At 39.3% G+C, this 21,251-nt stretch overlaps 1 protein-coding gene across 3 annotated transcripts in view; it reads left to right on the forward strand.

Annotated features, from left to right (window-relative positions):
• The window catches only part of ARHGEF3 (Rho guanine nucleotide exchange factor 3), a 139,403-nt gene that overhangs the window by 62,568 nt on the left and 55,584 nt on the right, over positions 1-21,251 (forward strand). For all 3 annotated transcript variants that reach the window (XM_063348153.1, XM_063348154.1, XM_063348157.1), the window contains one exon: positions 8,025-8,087. In XM_063348153.1, coding sequence (XP_063204223.1) covers positions 8,025-8,087 — 63 coding nt within the window. The remainder of the gene's footprint in view (positions 1-8,024; positions 8,088-21,251) is intronic.

The raw sequence follows: 21,251 nt of genomic DNA on the forward strand, positions 1-21,251 counted from the left end.
TCAGTATCACGAGCGCTCTGGCTTGAAGCTGGGAAATGTGACACCACTGCTGCCTCTTCTACTTCACTTCTGAAGTCTTTGTCATGCTATATCCCACCACCTGTGGCAGGAAATGTTAAATTAGCGATTATTCAACTAACCTTAAGATAGAAGGTTATTAATCTTTTGCCTAGTAATTTTATACCCAATTTAAGGTGGATCCAAGGCATATTTTGTTAACTGAGTGATAACAGCAGGTGAGAAAAATGTTGAAGCGTTTAGTCAGAATTGTCTCCTGTTGTATTAGGAAGACTAAAATGCTTACCTTCTAATCTGAAATATATTAACTTTTTTTGTTTTCTGGCTGTGACATTTGTGAAGTTTCTGGAAACACTTTAAATTAGTCTGGAGAATTGAAATACTTCCCTCCCAGTCCAGTTTGTCATTATTTCTTTCATCCTATCTCACTTCTTGCATACCTTTTGACATCTGTTTTGTGCTGTTTGTGCCTCATCGCTGGACTCTGTGTCCTGACTCTGAATCCCCCATACTCTGTGATATAACTAACTGGAGCTTGATACCTTTGAGATCATTTGAATGTGATTTGAAATGCAAACAGTGAGAACTTGAAACAGATCTTATAACATAGAAGCAATAACAGGTGGGGGTTTTGGAGTCATTAAAGGAATAAATTTGGTCTTGGCAAGTGGTACTTTTCAGGGCTTTTAAAGAGAGGGATCAACATGTTATGGATGAGTGTAGAAGTACTGACAAACTGTAAAGGGAAAAATATGAGAATTGTAGTGTCTGAATATTCTTTTGAACTTACCAGCTTCTGAACATGCTAGATATTTAAGAATTAGAAGGGTGCTTAGAATTGTTGGTATATTTGAATAAACACATGTGGATTTTGCTGATAAAAAAATTATTTACATATCAAAAGAATTTATAAACTAACTGGATTTTTTGCAAGAATGCTGTATAACAGCAGTGTAAGTAGAAACTCACATGGAAGCCTGAATTATTGTTGAGATTTGATGTCTTTATAGAAAGCTGCTTAAACACCAACTATGATTCCTATTGCAGAAGGTGATCATAAGGGTTCAATATAAAGGTTCCTTGTAGATTGAGAGAGCTCTCAGCTGGCTAAGGAGATACTGATTGCTTTTTGAAATAAAAAAAAAAAATCATGTAGTAGAGCTGCTTTTCATGCAGACATAGTCCACCCTTTGGAATGTGGCTTGAACCTTTTCTGGCCAATGATGTTTCACTTTTAAGTATTTGGTCTGTTTTTTCCCCTCCTTCCAAATTAATCCCTTTTGGATGTTATTTTTTACTGTACCTGATCTCTTCAAATTGTTCTTCTTTGTTTGGTTTTTGTTTTTACCTCTGTCCGACAGAGATACTGTCCTTTGGGTTGTCCTTGATAACAGCGTGCCATAAACGGGAGAGGATCTTAAAACCCCAAACTGCCTGTTCCTCACCAGCAAAAATGATAAAAAAATTTGTTGGTTAAATGGTTTTCCCTTTTCTGTATTATTGCAAATTCTGGTTTTGTTTAATTTTGGGGAGGTATTTTTTGATTAAACTTGTATTACATAGGACAGACTTAGCAAAAATGCTGTGTTTATCCATTAATGAATGAATGCATTCATTGCATCGTTATTTGAGTCAATTTTCTTTCATAAAAGTAGGTAGTAGATTAGGAAATCATTCATGTATAAAATAGAGACATAAAATATGTTTACATTCATGCCTTTTTAGATGTTTTCATTTGAAAACGCAATGTGTGGTGATGCTCTATTATGAGAATTGAGATTGGGAGTCCACAATTGCTCTCATTATTGAACTTCGCAAAAAAAATGTTAACTTACATTCTGCCACCTAGAAATTCTTTTAAAGAAACTTTGGATTATTACTGGTATGGAAAACTGTTTCTTTAGCTTAGACTTAACGATGTTTACCCAAGTATTTCTTAGCTCATCGCATACTTCCCTCCCCCAAAATACTACTGAGACATTCAAAGGAACCGTAGTAGAACATGTTGTGGTTTTCCTAGGCATGTGTATGCATGTATATATTATATTTTTATATGTAAGCATGTGTTTGTATATATATATGCACCTCGACCTACTTAGATTTGTTTAAATCATATATTAGAACTGTGTTTTTTACGAAGTTGCTTTCTTTCAATTAGCAGTGTTGAAGTGTGCGTAGATGTATGTTCTGGAAAGACTAAGCTTTTTAGATATTTTCATATGAAAAGAATTTGAAATACAGAATGATTAAATGGTTTTTAGTTTTTCTTTATTTTGGACTTTTTGTTTCGGGGGGCGTGGAGAAAGTCTATTTTGGTAGAATGAATGGATCCTCATTTGTTGAATGGATTTTTGTATGAAAAAAGGGCTTTAAAAGTAAGTTGTTCTGTATTTTGTTTTGAAGTGAGTCTGTCTGTGACTGGGAAGGTTTAAAGGTATTACATACCCATGCAAATGCATTGTCTTGAGCTATTATTTATTTTGATGCCCGTTAGAATGGATAGATGATTTAGCAAAAGACAGCGATTCTTCTGAAAAGCATTCCCTTCCGTGTCACAGGATGGATTTTTTTTATCAGGCTATTTTTGTGCATCTTTGCATTTCATCTCCCAGGTGGTAAAATATAAATCTCTAGTATTGATAACTACATTGGATGGAGAGAGGATGTTAATCCAGCCTTCCTATAACAATGTCTTATTGCTCTAATTCCTTTAATTAAATCACTGCTTTAATATATAATTGGGTATCTGACTTTCTCATCTCCTGTGAGATAATTATTGAGAACAACTCTTTCCTGCTGTGTTAAGACCAGGAAGTGTTCTGTCTCTGTAACTGTGGATGTAATCACAGCCTTTTAGGCAGCAGTATCACAAACATGGATCAATATTCAAACTTGTTATACACCCGGTCACCATGGTCCACTGACTTAATTTTTTTAATGCATTTCAAAAGACAAAAAAAAATTACCAAATGTGATAGAAAATGTCATTTGGTCTAGAGGTAGACATTCAAATGTGTGTAGTGCATCTGCATGGTGAGTCAGAAAGCACAGATGTGTCTCTATACAGAATAGATACGGTATTACTGATACACTCTTTTCAGGCAGACCTTTTCTTAAGCTCTACAAATATTGTGCAGAAAAGGGGAGTTATGAAAGCATTGCAAGCTGTCCGTTTTTCCCAGCAAGATAAACAGCTTCATGACAATTTCCAATTCGCTCTGTTTCAAGTACATACAAATTCTGATAAAGAATTATTCTGCAGTGAGATAGCAGGTGACATTGGTCCATTGCTTATAGCATGATATGGAGTAATCACATTCTTTTTTATTTAATACAATGCTGCAGTGTGGTGTTCTTCATATAATTAATATACACTGGAAATAATGAGTGATCACGTCTAGTAAAAGGATAGCATACTACCTTTTAATTCTATTTTTTTCATGTTATTACTCTGAATTTAAAATAGGTACAGTTCTAATTGGATAGTTCAGTTTAAAATTTCAGGAATATTCACATTAATAGCTTTAATGCGCTTCCTAAGTACAAAGACAGGGCACACTAATGGTCATGTGTCTTACAACTTTATTCCTATTTCATAGTATTCATAATATGTTGAGGCTTCTTACTGGATTTTAATGAAAACAAAACCTGATAGAATCTCTAACTGGACGTGATTCTGATAAAACCACATGCATATGCAGTATGTTAGAATGTGATTATGTATTACACCTGTAAGGAACATAACTTGTGTACGTAATTCAGGCACACTCAGGTATCCATAAGGGCTTCAACCGTTCTATCCCTTGACATGTTTGTGGTTAAAACTTCTGTGATTTTCTGTAAGATCTCTGCACAGGTAAACTCATGGACGTATTAGAGTATGTCATCTTAATACAGCACACTTGGAGTGGGCTTGCCTTCTCGCTGTTGCACATGCTTCTTCAAGCCATATAGTCTCAAAAAAGCTATTGATTTTTATTATGGCTACAGCCATAGATAACTGTAAGAAATGTTAACAAGAACTAGGGATGCTTCATGTGCAAGGTAATAAAATGGAATTAAGAAATCTTATCTCCCTAGTGCTATGCCTGTGCCAGTGCAGGGGTCATGTTGAATAAAGATTCACACATTGTGGTTTTTGGCTCAACGTAGTCTTGCGTGACGATATAAGCTGGTATGGAAAATCTACTGTAAGATGTTATGATGCAGTTAGGAATTGTTTGATAAGTTTATTTGTCATTTGGGCAATATTTGCAATAGATATTTGAACCATTCGAGCACTGCTGACTCAAAATTCTGTCAGGAAGTTCAACGTTTTCATTAATATGCTGCTTAACTGATTTTAGTATTGGGGCTATAAATTAATTTTATCAAAGATCTTTGGCTTTGCAGTGAAGCTTGTACCACTCAGAATGTGTGCGATACATACAATGTTTTATCACATAATCCTTCCGGATTCATCCCAAAGCTATTACAGTGTATTTCTGGGATCCTTTGTGAAAGGAATACACACCAAATTGTGGAGATCGAAATGGAGTCAAGTTTGTGTTAGTTGGTGTGCTGTGTGATTTAAAACATGAAGTGGAAAGCAACAGTTAAGGGGTAACTTTCTGGAACGTGAGAGATTCAGAGGTCAGCTGCGTTGTGCTATGGCAACCGAGACAGGACTTGTAACTCCTTTGGGTAAAAGATGCTCACAAAGAGCAAGGATTAATTTAATGAGCACCTTATGCTCCCTGCACAATATCTACTGCAATCTTTGCTTCTAATCCACTTATTATGGGCAAAGAAATTTGTCTGGTAGCTCAATTATTCGAAGTGTCTTCCCCCCCCGCCCCTATGGTCTCCCCCTCCGATAATAGCCCTTGAAACTTAGAAAATTAAAACATTATTCTTAACTGCAGTGGTTGATGATATTTAACAATTTTTTTTTAGAAATGACTTGTTGCATAGCTGCTGGGAGAAATGTACGAAGAACATAAATAGTGTAACACTTGCAAACTCCCAGGTAACAAGAATAGTATAATATACATGCTGTAAGGTAGATTATTTTTCTGTGTGTTACGTTTCAGTAAGCAGAAGAGCTAAAATAAAGTAGGAGCGATCCTTTGATTAGCGCAATAAGGTGGAAGGTAGAGCAAGCTCCACCTACTTTGTGGGGGCTGTACCAGACTCACTCGATGTCTAAGTGCCCTTATAATTTTTCATCCCCTTTGGTGTGTACATCGCAGTTGATGCTGATTTGTTCCTAGTTATATAGCCAAAGAGGTTCTCTCTAAATAAGATATAGGCATGTTAATATTTACTACTAGTGACATTCTGTGCTGTGCTTTACCTGAATAGCTTTGCCATGGGCTCCGCTTTGTCCATGGTCCCTCTGGGTTTTGGGCCCATATGCACTTTGAATGCAGTGATCGGGAGCCCACATGGTGGTGGTTGTATAACTCTCCTTCTGCAGTGACAGGCTCTCCTGGCTTCTTCAAGTTCACATTATGCAATTTATAGTCTTAATCCGCTTTCGTTAGAGCTGGCCTGTGTTGGAAATGCCACTTTCTGTGTTAATCTGTAGCCACGTGACTACAGTAAGAATCTTTTAATCAGTTATTTAACAAAGGAGCTACCCATTTGTTGTGTGTGTGGTCATGGGTCACACTCTGTTAGCAATGAAATTACATCTATTCCCTTATGGAAATTACTTGTTATCGTTCCAAAAGGCATAATATTTAGAGACTTATTTTTTTAATTTGACCTGTCTGTAAAGTATTTGGAACACATACTCTAATCAAGCACTTAACTTACTTTTTTCTTTTTTTGGGGGGGGGGAGGAGGATAGAATAATACCTTTTATTGTATTACGATATTAAGGGTTTCAGAACTAACTTTTATTCTAATATTTTGCAGGCTGAGGCTTAGGTTTACACCATTTTTATGCTTGCATAACTAAAGATGTCAGACTTAAACCAACATAGGCTGTGAATGCAGGTGCATCCCGTCCGTCCCTCCAGCAGAATCACCGTTAGCGTAGATTCCAGTATACCAGATCCATACACCGTTTCAGTCGTTTCAATTGACCCTTCTCTTGTAGAAATTTATGTTTCTAAGGTAAACCCCCTTTGTTTTGATTTAACCTATGTCCACTGTGTGGTAGGGATGGTACCTTTTGTTTTGTAATTTCTTGTTTGCAAAGTAAAGACTTAGTGTTGATTTACATAGAATCAATATATTATTTTTTGAGGATACATGCATTTGTATGTACAGAAGTCTAATTAGGCTTGAAGAATAGTCTGCAACATATTCACTAGCATATTAGGAAATGTTACCATCTGGGCAAAGTACAGATTTTACAGATCTCATCCCAGTTTTGTGGTTTTCATCATGAATTCACATTGAGTAACTCTAGAATAATTCAGATTGGTTTATCCTACGGAAAAAAGCCCCAACCTTATAAAACACTGCTATAGGATAAACAAATATACTAAGTATTATTTCAGATACTTATGTTTGTTGCGCAGTGGGGTCTGGTCCAGAAATTTCTGTGTTCTATTGTGTCTTTTAACTTGTTGCTAAAAAATCTGTACTATAACAGTAAGAGGGATTTGACTGTGCGTAGTCTGAGGGTGGAGAATTACTTTTCATAAAACACTTCTCATTGTGTAATGCAATTAGAGAACTCATGATCCAGTTTCTGTTTCTGGATAATAATGGTGTTAAAACACAGCTGTCCTTGACTTTAAAATTATTATTGCTAGAAAACAGTGAGAAAAGTTACTTCCTAAAAAATAGCAACATTGTATTTAAAGATAATTACCCAAGTCAAAGATCTGCTGAAAACTAGTGAGTAAATATAAAGTTTCAACGCTCACAGTTTCATTTTACAGCAGCATGAAATAAGAACTGCAGGATTATATGATAAATAGTCCTTATCTTTATTCATCGAAGAAAGTTCTCAAACCATATGCTTGACCTAGTAGATGCAATGGTTGTTTTACTGGCTTGACGGAATAAAACCTCTAGGCTTCAGAAAAGCTAATGGTGTGGGCGCTGCGGAGGGGGCATACAGTTTTTATATATATTTATTATTATTAGTTGAAAAAAATACCTGCCTTTTAGCTGAACTTTGGTCATCTCATAAAATAGGAGCTCTGTATGGCATCTGTGTGGGTTTTTTAGTGGTTCTTTAAACTGCTCATCTTTGACTTCTGTAGACTGGAACTAAATCCCAGCTATTATCATCTGTGAATGCTTATCTCTGGTTGACAGTGGAAGACAACACAGCTGGATAAATAAGGATCCTGTATTCTGTGACTTCTCTTGTTTCCTAAATCTTCCTGGCCTGGTAGAAAATGCAGAGCTCTGTTAAATGAAATTTCATACTTCTTATTTGAAGGGTGTGAAGATGAATCTTGTGGTGAACCTGTGAAATGACATCAGGAAGGGCTTGCCATTTTCCAAAACAATACCTGAATATAGAGCAGAATACGATGACTGGCATCAATATTGAAATCCAGCTATATGTTAAGTCAGGTCCTGCAGTACGTTTCAGCTGCTGTCCTCACTATGCAATGCTGACTGTCTGGGACAGACTGCCGAGTGTATGATTTGAAAAATCTAAGTATAAGCTTTTGACACAAAATACAAGTTTCTCCTTCTCACAGTTTTCAGTAGTTACAGAAGTTAATATCAAATGCCCAAGTACAATTTACAATAAAAAACAATTATCATGCTTTTAGTTAGAAATAAGTTTCTTATTGAAGTGAACTTAACTCTCAGTGAGCAGAAAAAGAAACATTAATTTACTTATGTGCTAAGAAGTAGCGTTTGAGCTTGTGAAAATAGAGCTTATATTCACATCCGTGGTGGTTATTGTAATGATGAGAGAAAATAATTAACTCTATTTATACATAGGTATGTGTGTATGACTTTACATGTGCCTGTTTCAGGATCAGGCCAGTGGTAGTTGGTACTATTCATCAAAACTGAGTATTTCTTTTCTTTTTGTTTTCTAGAAGAAACGAAAGCAGAGTACCCAAGATGAAGATACAATCAGTATCTGCAGCCTGGATACAAGTGTGAGTAATTTTGTTTTCCTTTTTGCCTTCCTTCCCGTCCCCCCTGAACTAAAATATGGCTGTCACGGGTGCTCTGAAATAAAACACGTTCATCTTTTCAGCTGTATTGTTTTCATACATAGTATGAATAACTTGTTCTGCTTATTATTAAAAATTTAAATCTGATATATTACTGCTTTTCGTTTTTCTGTAGTAAAACATTTAAAGAGAAAAATAAAAAGCCAGAATAACAGTTTATTGTAAGGCAGTGAATCTCTTATTAGTAAATAACTATCAGGATAAAAGGGCATTGTGAATGCAGGACTTAAAACCAGACCTTTTATCCCATCGCGTGGCTGTATGAGAGATTTTGTTTCAGGTATGTCAGTGGTAGTTAATGCTGCTGTTGGGAAGCTGTGTAACTTGATATTAATACAACTGTGAGACCTGCCCGTGTCACTGCTGAAGTGATGCACACAACACGTACAGCTGTGCCATTCTGTCACACACCTCGGATGTGAAGAAGCCATCAGAAAACATGTTTCATATAAATTGTGCAGTTTTTAATGTGTATATTTTTATGTACAAATAGAATGTTTCTGATCTGTGAATTTTTTAAATTGTTCCTCTAAGTAAAGGTGAAATATTGACTTGTCTGAGTTGGTAAAATTGGTTTTATTAATTTAAAAAAAAAAAAGCTACTACAGTGACTACTTTAAAAATAAGCTATAAGGACCCCAAACTCCTTTTCTTCATTTTGCTGGATGTTGAAAAACGGTATTAATGAGTGTAATTAGACAGTAAACTGCAATGTGTGTTGTTTTTTGTGTGAGGTTGTGACGCAAGGGTACACTTGCATTTATCATTTCAAATCCATGGAACTAAAATAGATGTAGGAAAATTTACCATTCCTTCTGTTCAGCGTTTGTGTCATTGTTTTCAGTGTTATGTTTACAGTCACCTGTTGAACCAGTTTTCCCTTTCTGTAGACCTTTTGTGTAGTACAGGCAGAAAAAGTAAGTTAAAAAGTAGAGAAGAGCTGCTTGTTTTAACGGTTTTGTATTTATTAGCAGGTGTGCTAATAACCTAGGGCTGTTGTTTCTTTAATGATGAGATTTTATTTTTGTATTTGAAGTACATCTGTTATTTGAAGAAACAATTAGATTTAAGGGTTCATCTGCCTGGATGGCTGCAGGTAAGTCCAAGCTCTTGTAGGGCCTCCCAGCGGGCTGGGTAGAGTCCAGCACCGTTTTGGAGATCAGAAACCCACAGTAGCCTGACCTTGTCTGTTAGCTAATTTTAATGTTAGTTAATTGCATTAGACCTTCCACTGGGCCCAACTTCAAAGGAACTGATATTCCTTTAAAGGAATTTTAAAGGAATTTTTATTCTTCAGGAAAAATTCAAAATTGCTGACTGCTGCTTCTGGACAAATTGATAGCTTTTTTTAGATGCCTGACTCTGATCTGGGATGGAAAGTGCTGGTTTTAACTATTTTAATGTTTCTGTAAAGAGTATGTATTTTATTCTTGTATAATTAAGACAATTATGTAAAATTCTCCTGTGTAGAAGCTGTTACACTGCTGTAGAAATACTTGGATGAGTATAACTTCTGTTTTGGCTAATAGCTAAAGATTTAAATACTGCTTAAAAGGTACAGTTTCTCTTAATAAGTGAGTTCTTAGAGGAGGGTGGCCTAATGTGATCTCGCCTCTGAATTTGGCCCACAGAAGTACAGAAAGAAAGCGTAGAGCGAAGTGAGGTTCATGGTTTACTGATAAGCAACAGAACGTCCTTCATTTCCAGCTATGAAATGCTACTTAAAATTTATAAAATGTTATTTCCTTGATACTGCTTTTCTGCGTAACCGTTACTATTGGCAAGACAAGTGAATATAAACATGAATTGGAGAAAAGATAAGGCAATTAACTAAATATTTCTGTGCTGATCTATGAGACAATGACTATTAAAACTATTGAATTTTGATTTTCACGTAGTAAACTCCTACTTTAGAGGAACAGACTTTATCTTGTCGATAAAATATGTGAAGGGCTGTTAAGAAAACTATTCCCGCTATCTTCGATGAATGACTCCACTACTTAAATTTAAATGCTGAAGTCTGTATTTGTAGAAAATTGTAGGGAGAGAAGGGCTGAGAAAGGAAGGGAGGAAGAAGTTTGGATCTTTCCTTACGGAACTTCAGAACCACTCAGGTCAGCAGGGTGGGGGGTGTCTCGGGAGGATATAACGGGCCGTGGCACGCAGTCTATCTTGAAGAATGTTACCAGAAAGTACTGATAATCTTCTGCTGTCCAGCCAGCCAGAGTCTACTGGGCCTTGGGTCTTTGAAACTGACTTTGCCCTGAACTCCTCTACATTATAATAGTACAGTTTCCTATTCAGCATGTGGGGCTGTGCCCTCATCACTGACAATAATTGGTGTTAAGGCTGGTTTGCCTCTGGCTGTGACAGAAGACTTAAAATGTCAGGGTGGCTTCCTTTGAGACAGAAAGTGCCTTTGGTTTGGAAAATCAGCATGGCTTGTGCCCTCAGAACAACACCCTCAGGTTTTCTTAGCTTTAGTTAATGCTTCAAGTGTGCCCGTCAAAACTTGGTGCTGTTGACATTAAAACAAGTTGGGCAGGAAGAATTACACATTTTCTAATGACTCGTGTTCCTGCCAATGGGATTATAATCTTCCTGGTAAAGGCAGACTATCACCTTTGTAAGCCTTCTGGACATAGCAAATAAACATTTCTTTTTCCATCCACATCATATTTTGCTGATGGAGAATGATAAAGACAGTGCTAAGTGTGCATCTGGATCGAATACCTGCTCCTTAAGTTCTAGGTGTCTCACGTCATTAGAAAATATTATTGATTCTTTATGCTGCATGGTGGAATATTGTAGCGTGAAGTTGGCAGTTGGCATCCAGCAGTCCATGGCTGAATACCTACCTGCAGAAGCATTTTGTTCTGTGTGTGTGCTTAAACAGCACAAGAAAAGGGAGACATGCTAGAAGATGCTATTTATATTGAGATGTGTCTTTTGTGGGTTTGGGTTTTGTCCTTAGAGAGCCAAAACTGACATTCCAAACAATTAGGGATTTTGTTACAGAGGAGAAGTTCGCCGTCTTTTGTTCTCATGTTTGTGAAGGCAAATTTCAAAAAGAAGGCAAATTTCAAAAAGAATTAGTTCATACCCCACAGAAAACACCCGTGGGTGGTGATATGCAAAATCACCTTTCCTTACTGTGTTGCTTTCCACTATTGGTATAATTTTGACCAAAAAAAAGGGGGGGGGGGGGGGAAGTATCTAGAATAATCAAAAGTTTGTAACAGTTTCCATGGAAGAAATAGTCAAATATGCTGAAACTTATATAAACTGTGGAAAAAATGATGGGTGATTAGTTCTATGAAATATGATCAGTATAAGGTTATTCATTCTCTTGAGATTAAATGCACAAAATGAAACTTTGTAGATTTATACAAAACCAAAAGGATTCTTCACCGAGCATGCAGTGGCAGAATTCTGGATACCAGAGTTTTGCAGGAGTTCAAAAAGCAGACTGGGCAAATTCACGGAAATAAAATTCATCAAGAGCTATTAGACCGAGTGAAACTTCATGATAGAATGAAGTTTCTATCTAGAAATGATAGAGTTTTCAATTCTGCGAGAAGCAAGGAGAGGGGTCAGCAGAACTGCTACCTTGGACTTCCGGAGGGCGGACTTTGGGCTTTTCAGGAGCCTGGTTGACAAAGTCCCCTGGGAGGCAGTCCTCCAGGGCAAAGGAGCCCAGGAAGCCTGGGTGATATTCAAGAAGGAAGTCTTAAAGGCGCAGGAGCAGGCTGTCCCCATGTGCCAGAAGACAAGCCGTCGGGGAAAAAGGCCGGCCTGGCTAAACAGGGAGCTAGTGTTACAACTTCGGAAAAAAAAGAGGATCTATGGCCTCTGGAAGGAAGGGCAGGCCACTCAAGACGACTACAAAGAGGTAGTGAAGCTATGTAGGGAAAAAATCAGGAGGGCTAAAGCCCAGCTGGAGCTAAACCTGGCTTCTGTTGTCAAGGACAACAAAAAAAGCTTCTATAAATATATTAGCAATAGGAAGAGGACTAAGGATTATCTCTGTCCTCTAGTAGATGGGGCCGGCAACATAGTGACCAAGGATGAGGAAAAGGCTGAGGTACTTAATGCAGTCTTTGCCTCAGTCTTCAGCAGTAGGACCAGTTGTTCCCTGAGCACCCAGACCCCTGAACTAGAAGACAGGGATGGGGAGCAGACTGAAGCCCCTCTAATCCAAAGGGAAATGGTGAGGGACCTGCTTCAGCACCTGGAGGTGAACAAATCTATGGGGCCGGATGGGATCCACCCAAGGGTATTGAAAGAGCTGGCGGAGGTGCTCGCCGGGCCACTTGGTATCATTTATGAGCAGTCCTGGACAACCAGAGAGGTCCCAGCTGACTGGAGGTTAGCAAATGTGACACCCATCCACAAGAAGGGCCGGAAGGAGGATCCGGGGAACTACAGGCCAGTCAGTCTGACCTCGGTGCCTGGGAAGGTCATGGAACAGATCCTCCTCAGTGCCATTACACGGCACATGCAGGAGAACAGGGTGATCAGGCCCAGTCAGCATGGGTTTGTGAAGGGCAGGTCATGCCTATCAAACCTAATATCCTTCTATGATAAGGTGACCCACTTAGTGGATGAGGGAAAAGCTGTGGATGTTATCTACTTGGATTTTTGCAAAGCTTTTGACACTGTTTCCCACAGCATTCTCCTGGAGAAACTGGCTGCTCATGGCCTGGACAGGTGTACTCTGCGCTGGGTAAAAAACTGGCTGGATGGCCGTGCCCAGAGAGTGGTGGTAAATGGAGTTAAATCCAGTTGGTGTCCAGTCACAAGTGGTGTCCCCCAGGGTTCGGTGCTGGGGCCGGTTCTCTTTAATATCTTTATCAATGATCTGGATGAAGGGATTGAATGCACCCTCAGTAAGTTCGCAGATGACACTAAACTGGGCGGGCGTGTTGATCTGCTTGAGGGTAGGTTAGCTCTGCAGAGGGATCTGGACAGGCTGGACCGATGGGCTGTGACCAATGGTATGAGGTTCAACAAGGCCAAGTGCCGGGTCCTGCACTTGGGTCACAACAACCCCATGCAGTGCTACAGGATTGGGGCAGAATGGCTTGAAAGCAGCTCGACAGAAAAGGACTTGGGAGTGTTGGTCGACAGCCGGCTGAATATGAGCCAGCAGTGTGCCCAGGTGGCCAAGGCGGCCAACAGCATCCTAGCCTGTATCAGGAATAGTGTGGTGAGCCGGACTAGGGAAGTGATCATCCCCCTGTACTCGGCACTGGTGAGGCCCCACCTCGAGTACTGCATTCAGTTTTGGGCCCCGCGCTACAGGAGGGACATTGAGGTGTTGGAGCGTGTCCAGAGAAGGGCTACAAAGCTGGTGAGGGGCCTGGAGGACAAACCTTATGAGGAACGACTGAGGGAACTGGGGTTGTTTAGCCTGGAGAAGAGGAGGCTGAGGGGAGACCTTATCACCCTCTACAACTACCTGAAAGGAGGTTGTAGAGAGATGGGGGCTGACCTCTTCTCCCTGGTGACAAGTGATAGGACGAGGGGAAACGGGTTCAAGTTACGTCAGGGGAGGTTTAGATTAGATATTAGGAGACATTTTTACACTGAAAGGGTTATTAAACATTGGAATAGGCTGCCCAGGGAGGTGGTGGATTCACCATCTCTGGAGGTGTTTAAAAAAAGGGTAGATGGGGCACTGAGGGACATGGTTTAGAAGTGGCTCTTGTCAGGGTAGGCTAAAGGTTGGACTCGATGATCTTAAAGGTCCCTTCCAACCTCAACAATTCTATGATTCTATGATTCTATGATTCAGAAATCCATCTGAAGAAATCCTTCAACTTGCATGCCTCTGGTGTCTGGGAGAGTAAACTACATGTGTATCGCTTCGTGCTGACTCTGCTGTCGCATTCCTCTCTGCTCAGCTCGTTTTTACCATTGCTGGAGACATGGTACTGGCCTGAGAGATCCATCCCTAGCCGGAGTCATACCCTCCCTTAGAGGACTTTAATTAGCCCGGTACACAACCTTGTCTTCTTCCAAGCAATGACATAGTGAGGGCCCTACGCTTAGTTGGACCCTTTGGGTTGTAGTGTGCCATAAATAACTAAATGTTCAGGTTCCTTTGTCTAGCAGCTCTCATGTCTTTGAAAAGATGTGCTTAAATGTAGAACCTCCATGAAAGCATTTATTTTCCACGGCAGTGGCTAAAAATATAAAAATTTGAATGCATGTGTTCCCTGTTATGAATTGAGATTCTAACTGGGATAATTATATATTATTAATTTTTTACAGATAATAAATCTCTCAGGCTCTTTAATAAAATAGGTTATTTTTTATTAAATAGTGTGCTTATTTAACAAATAAGCCTATTAGACTTTGCTGTGCAGCATACTCCCTGGTTTACATAATGAGGTGAGTGACTCCTGCTCAGTTCTTCCAGTTCACTTAGCTGCGATGCGAGGAAGCGCTGTCAGTGCCATGTTGCAGTCACTGCTACACAGGCTTCACAGCCGTCACCTCGGGGATATGCCTCTTCTCTGGGCTTGCCAATGGAAGGATCTTTTGCTCTGTCTAAAGTTTCCGATTTGTGTAAATGCATCTGTTCATCACCTTTGTCCAGGAGAGAGTGGGGATGGGAAACAAAGAGGGTATTAACTATTTAAAGACTGAGTTGCATCATAACTTGGAAAGCCACATACATATGGGTCTCCTGCCAGTTTACATCTGTCTACAAACTTTTTATAAAAATAGATTTTAATTTTTTTTTTGTGACTGACCGTTGCCAGACACACCTGTCTTTTCCCAGGGGAATCAATCACAAAGACAGAATTTCCTTTCACAGGAAATGCTGGTTGGAGCTTTGCTGACTCAGGACAAGGACTGGTAACCTAAGCACGTTAAATGATCTTTGTATTTGTTTAGTGGTCTGGACTGGTGTTGATGCTTCAGGAGTTGATAAACTGGCTTATTAAACTGGCTGGTCGGTCTTGGCTCATTTTATTGCCAGTTTAAAGAAGTGGATTTGTAAATCCCTTCAATGTCAAATAGTTTGTGATAACTTGTGGCAGATGTGGCCAGCCGACTGTGAAGGCTGAGGGCATGAATATACGAGGCCGCTGCAGCCTGAAGTCTGTATTTAAATTAAAATGTAGATATTGTCCAACATGCTTTTGTTCCTGTCAGCCTCCACCGGGAGGCTTACCTTGTATTCAGCCTATACAGTTAACTCAGCCTGTAGTTTCATGCTTGTGCACTAAAAATGGTGATATATTCTAGAGTGATTGGCATATGCATATTGATTTATAGACATTACATAATTAACACGGCTTACACAAACTTTAGGTTCTATAGATGTCCTTTTATAGCTTGGAGAGTTGGGACAGAGAAACTGAGACATCTTTAAAAATCATAGAGGGCTAAGTACTTCTTTGTGTTTAAAACACCCCCTAGAGCTCTACAATTCTCTGAATTCCTCCTTGTGCAGACACTGCGTCTCTTCTTACTTAAATTCTGAGCTGCTTGCAGATTTTTTCTGCCTGTGCTTTCCCTCCTTCTTGCTGCTGTCACTTTTGTTCTTTTCTGATACCAGACTGAAACACGGGGCTTCAGTCTGTGAACCTTCTTCTGAGCCTGGTGGGGTTCTGGAGGAATGCAAGGGCCTGTGCTCCTCGGTCAGGGTCAGGTACCCAGTTCTTTCCCTGTGCTCTCTACCTTCCTCGGAAACAGGGTGTCCATTTAGTTTCTCTAGGCCAAGGGCTCTTTGGGAGTTTTGGACTGTCACATAAAGTTAGTGTATCGTACTAAACAAAGTGGTGATGGACACTGTTACCTGGAGATTTTAACATTGAGCACTCAGCAAGGTGGTTAAAAGCAGGGTATTTTAATGGCTATTGCAAAAGGGGTAACTGCAGGGTAGCTGGAATCTTGTAATGGTGCGAGATGATACCAAGTGCCTCATAAGTCTCAACTCTATAAAATCATAAATACCTCAGGAGGTATCCAGAGCAAAAAGCTGGTAAAACTTAATACAAAAGTTGCACTTCTCAGAATAAAAATTATACTCATTTAAACAAAATCCTGTTGAGAAGAAGGAACAGGACAATGGTGTGCAGTTCTTCTCTGCAATCAGTTGTGTGCAAAATCTGTTGTAAACTCATGGATGTTGCTTTTGTTTTCTCGTTATATTGAGAAGAAACACAGAACAAATACATGATGAACTAGACAAGTAAAACACTTACATAAGAAGGTAAGATTCCATCTGCAAAGCCTCAGAAGAGTATTTTGATTATATAGAAGTTGTTATTACTGAAAATAAAACTTTTCCAAATGGTCATTTATTAGTGCATTCTGAACTGGAGAAGTCTTACTGCTCATCTGTCTGCTTGGAAGTTAATAAAATACGCCCCAATATAAAATACAAACAAGTTACCCAGACCTAAGCTACATCTGCATACACTGCATCAGAATTCATTAATTTTGATTGCTTTTAGTGCTGAGTGAACGTTTGTTATGTATTTGAGAGTCAATATAACTGAAACATTCTTTGACCTAATTAAACTTAATTATAAACTCAATAATATTTGATTGCTGAGGTATGGTGAGCTAGCTTTGAACAGCTTAGAGGGGATTACTTCTACATCAGCTTATCAGAGTTGAGATAATTAAAATATTTATTGTATCTGGGTCTTTTTATTTCTATAGACTCTGGTCTGTTGCATGTTCCCAGTATCAAAGGCCTTCAGCTTGCCCAGTAATATGTATACAATATGTTTGAATTATGCATGACTCTGATATTGCTCTGTCACATAGGCGGTCAGTGCTCCATCTGGATTCAGACTTTATTATAAAGTGATTGTTCTTAATCCATTATTAATCCATCATATGATTGTGATAGACTAGACGCTGTCTGCTGTTGGGTATTATTTGGAGTAGTGTAATGTCATTTATCTTAAGGCTATGTTTTGTTATTCTCCTGCTATTTCTCATTAAACAAGGCCTACAAGTGCTCTATTGGAAAAATGTATAAACTACTTGTTATGCTGCATTCTCTTTTTCCTACATTCTGGACTGATCTCAGACTTCCTGTGTAGTGTTGCAATACAATTACTCTTTATTTATGTGAACAGCATCGCAGAATTTGGCTAGTTGTGCCAGTTAGTCTCTCAGATTATTTTGGTGAGGACAGCTAATGTGTGATGAAGCTGGACATCTTCAGTACAAATCTGTCTATACAAATATGCCAAATCCTATGGAAACATGGACCAAGCTGTCTTAAAACATACTTGTGCAACTGGGGACTGAGTAAGAAAATGCTCTCTTGTATGAATTCACCCAGTTTCTAGAAATTGAAGCTGATCTATAGATACCTTAAAAGAAGTATGGTTGTTAAAACTAACTTTCTTTAAGGTTTAACTCAGACTACAACAGTATCTTACTGTGACTCGCTAGCATCTATTTGTCTGCTCCTATTTGAATTCATGTACAATATATAATTTGAATACAACATCCTTTCCTCCAGTACAGAGAATCCACTGACCTCAGGGAAATTGTTCCCTTATTTCTTTCTTCCTTTTCAGAAACTGGACACGGAAGAAAAGATACTTTCACTAATTAGCATATATGGCAAATTCAGGTGCAGTGTTCAGTCTTAGTAGTTGTAACGTGCTATGTATTTCATATAAAACAAGGTCTGTTTACAGACAAAAAAGAAAGAGTGCCTGAGTAAAGAATGCTCATTGTTTCGGTGGTGTTGGTAACTGAAAAATGCCTGAAAAATTGGGATCAGTGAAGGAAAATGCAGTTTAGGGAGGTAGGCTGCAGTCATCTTGTCTTTGGCAAACGAATAAAGCTCTAGGAAAACAAATATTATTGCCAGTGGGTGTCTAATTTTATAGAAAAGGAATAGTGTTCATGAATAAGCACTGTTTATAATAGTGATTTATAAATTTAACATATAAGTAAGTATATTTATATACTTAATATTCATTTATACCAGCATGTTAAAAAATGATCAACTAAATGAAAAAGAAAAATGTCAGTCCTTCTGAATACCATGTTAAAGAAATTATATATTCTTTTTAATGGAATAAAAGTGTGACCACAATGAGCATTGTGTTCTGGTAGAACTACCGAAGCTGTTGCTGTATCAGCAGTAAGTTTAATATAGGTAAACTGTTTACAGACAAAATGGGGGGAGGGGGAGGCAGAGAAACTCTCATACATTATTTAAATTGAGCTTATATAGAAGGTATAAATAAAATCTGCAAATTACATTTTTTCAGGGAAAGAGAAAATTGCGTATGTCTGCATTAACACACAACAGAGAGATCTATCAGTGTCTATGGTTGGTGCTTTGGTGGTAGGATTCGTCTTGCCTACCTTTCGGCATCTGTAGTTACAAGTTAGTTATCTAGATTTCCTTTATACTTCTGAGATTTGGATATTGGTTTGACAAGAACACGTAAGAGAGATCAGCTGAATCTTGCCTTGATACTCTGTGAAATGTGTTTTGCGGCAAAGGGAAGATAATACTGAAGAGACTGGAAAGAAGATGTAGGTACAGGCTCTAGGGAGGTTGTTGGGACATGTGTGCCTTGTGCAAGAATGCGTAAACTGGTGTGCTTCTGAGCTCATGGTACAGCTGCAGGACTTTCTTGTGTCCTTTCCTAGCATTCCCTTTTCTAGTTCTTTTTCTCCTCTCCTTCAGCTTATTGACGTGGACGCGCTTTTGAATAGAATAGAATAGACTTTTCAGTTGGAAGGGACCTACAAGGATCACCTAGTCAACTGCCTGACTGATTCAGGGCTGACCAAACGTTAAAGCACGTTATTAAGGGCATTGTCCAAATGCCTCTTAAACACTGACCGGCTTGCGGCATCAACCACCTCTCTAGGAAGCCTGTTTGTGTTTGCCCACCCTCTTGGTAAAGACATGCTTCCAAATGTGAAGTCTGAACAGCTTTGAACCATTCCCAGACTGGATCCTCACTGGATACCAGGGAGAAGAGCCCAGCACCTCCCTCCCCTCTTCCACTCCTCCGGGAGCTGTGGAGGACAATGAGGTCGCCCCTCAGCCTCCTTCTCTCCAAACTGGACAGTCGCAAAGTCCTTAGCCGCTCTTCAAATGACAGTCCTTCCAGCCCTTTCTCCAGTTTTGCCGCCCTCCTCTAGATGCATTCAGGCACCTGAACATCCCTCTTCAATTGTGGGGCCCAGAACTGCACACTGTGCTCGCGGTGAGGCCGCACCAACGGTGAATACAGCGGGATAACCAACCACCCCTTTTGACCACAGGTTCTACTGCGTTTGATGCCCCCCCGGGTGGGGTTTGCCCACTCGGCTGCCGGGGCACTCTGCTGGCTCATGCCGTCCTGCTGTCGGCCGGCATCTCCAGATCCCTTTCTGCAGGGCTGGTGTCCAGCCACTTCTCTCCCACCCTGCAGTATCGGTGGTTTCGGTGCTGCTGTACTCAACACAGCTAAAAATGGCAGAATCCATCTAGTTGAACACTTGCCTGCTCCTGCTCCACAGGAGATCAGTATGTAATGGGCAGAGTTACTGAAACCATGTGCAAGACAAGAGGAGACATTAAGGGGTTTCCTTCGTCAAAGTACATGAGCCTATAGTTTGTCTGAGTTTTAAGTGTTTGAGTAGTCTCATTGAAGTAACTGCTGGAAATCAGGGGAACTACTTAAATGCTTGAAGGTACGCCTGTTCAGGTGTGCTTCGCCGAATTGCAGTATGATCTGTAGAATTACATTCAATGCAATTTGTAAAATCTTTGACAGATTAGAAGATGTATTACTAAGAGATATATCTCTGAAGAGATACATCTGAACGAAAGGAAGCACGTCCACTTGCTGTGTATGATCTTGAGGCAGAGTTAGACTAAACAAGTTATTGTGCTGTTGAGATGTGTAACAGTGGAGGAGAAAGCGGCAACACAGATTCCAGAGCTAAGGATGATTGGTATGTGCGTAAAGATAAAATAAACAGTAAAACGAAATAGAAATGCCTGAGTGGGGAAAAAAAAAGATAAATTCAGTTTATTGTGTATGCCTTTTCCTCTGCTTTGAGATTCTTTGTGCAATTCTTGGCATTCAGCAGTCTTTGAGGGGTAAAGCAAGATTTTGGGGGAACTGGATTCCTAGAAAGCGATTTTTCTTCTTAAGTTTTTGATTCTTCTTTCCTGGTGAGGTATGCTTGGTATTATTGTTCCTAAACTGAAAATATGCGTAACTGTGGAGCAAGAGAGACATTGTGAAACCCCTTACAGGAATCCATGGACGCTTTTCAGATATTGCAGAGCTATCACTTACACTTTTGCCATCTGTTTGAATTGTTGATCAAATCTTAAATTGTGATACAGTCTTGGGAGCTGTGGAGGACTTGTGGTAGGAAACTGGAAACAGATTATACCAATTCTTAGATTTAGTGTATCTTGGTGAGATTAACCACAGTCATGCAAATTTTTTCTTCCCTTGAGTGTAATGAGAAAAGAGAAGAAAATGAACTAAGCTTTTGCCTCCAAATCAGAAATGTTTCATCCAGAAGATCCGTTCAGTCTGTATGCTTTGCTGCAAACTACAGCAAATTACCTGGCTGAAAAGCATGAGACAGAAGAGAACTTTAGCTTCAAGATTCTCAAAGAAATTGTTATTTTTATGACATCTGCACATAACACTCGATTTATCTCTCTGATTCAGTCAAAAGTAGTGTACGTAAGTCTGAGTTAGACTGAAAATAATTAGTTTGGGTAGTAATAGTAGTATATGTTAGGTTCATTCAGTCTGGCTGCCTGGTTATTCACTGAGGGTCCTAAATGAGCCTTGCGACTTGCAGTAAGCTTTGAAGCAGCATATTGTACTGCTCGTGGCAGGTACTTGTAAGCCCTCTTGGCCACATCTACATAAACTGCAGTCCAGCGCTTAAGTTAAAGCAGTTATTTGTGTATGGCTACTAAAAGTGAGGTTCGGCTTGATTTCCTCTAATATGTTTTCTATCCTATGTTGTCTTTAGAACCGGGACTTTGTAGGCAGGTAGTGGTTAGCAGTGCAGTACTTTCCACTGTTTGTATCTCCTTGCAGCATAGTAATTTAATAA

Source organism: Chroicocephalus ridibundus, chromosome 10 (genome assembly GCF_963924245.1).
Source record: "Chroicocephalus ridibundus chromosome 10, bChrRid1.1, whole genome shotgun sequence".
Taxonomy (NCBI): domain Eukaryota; kingdom Metazoa; phylum Chordata; class Aves; order Charadriiformes; family Laridae; genus Chroicocephalus; species Chroicocephalus ridibundus.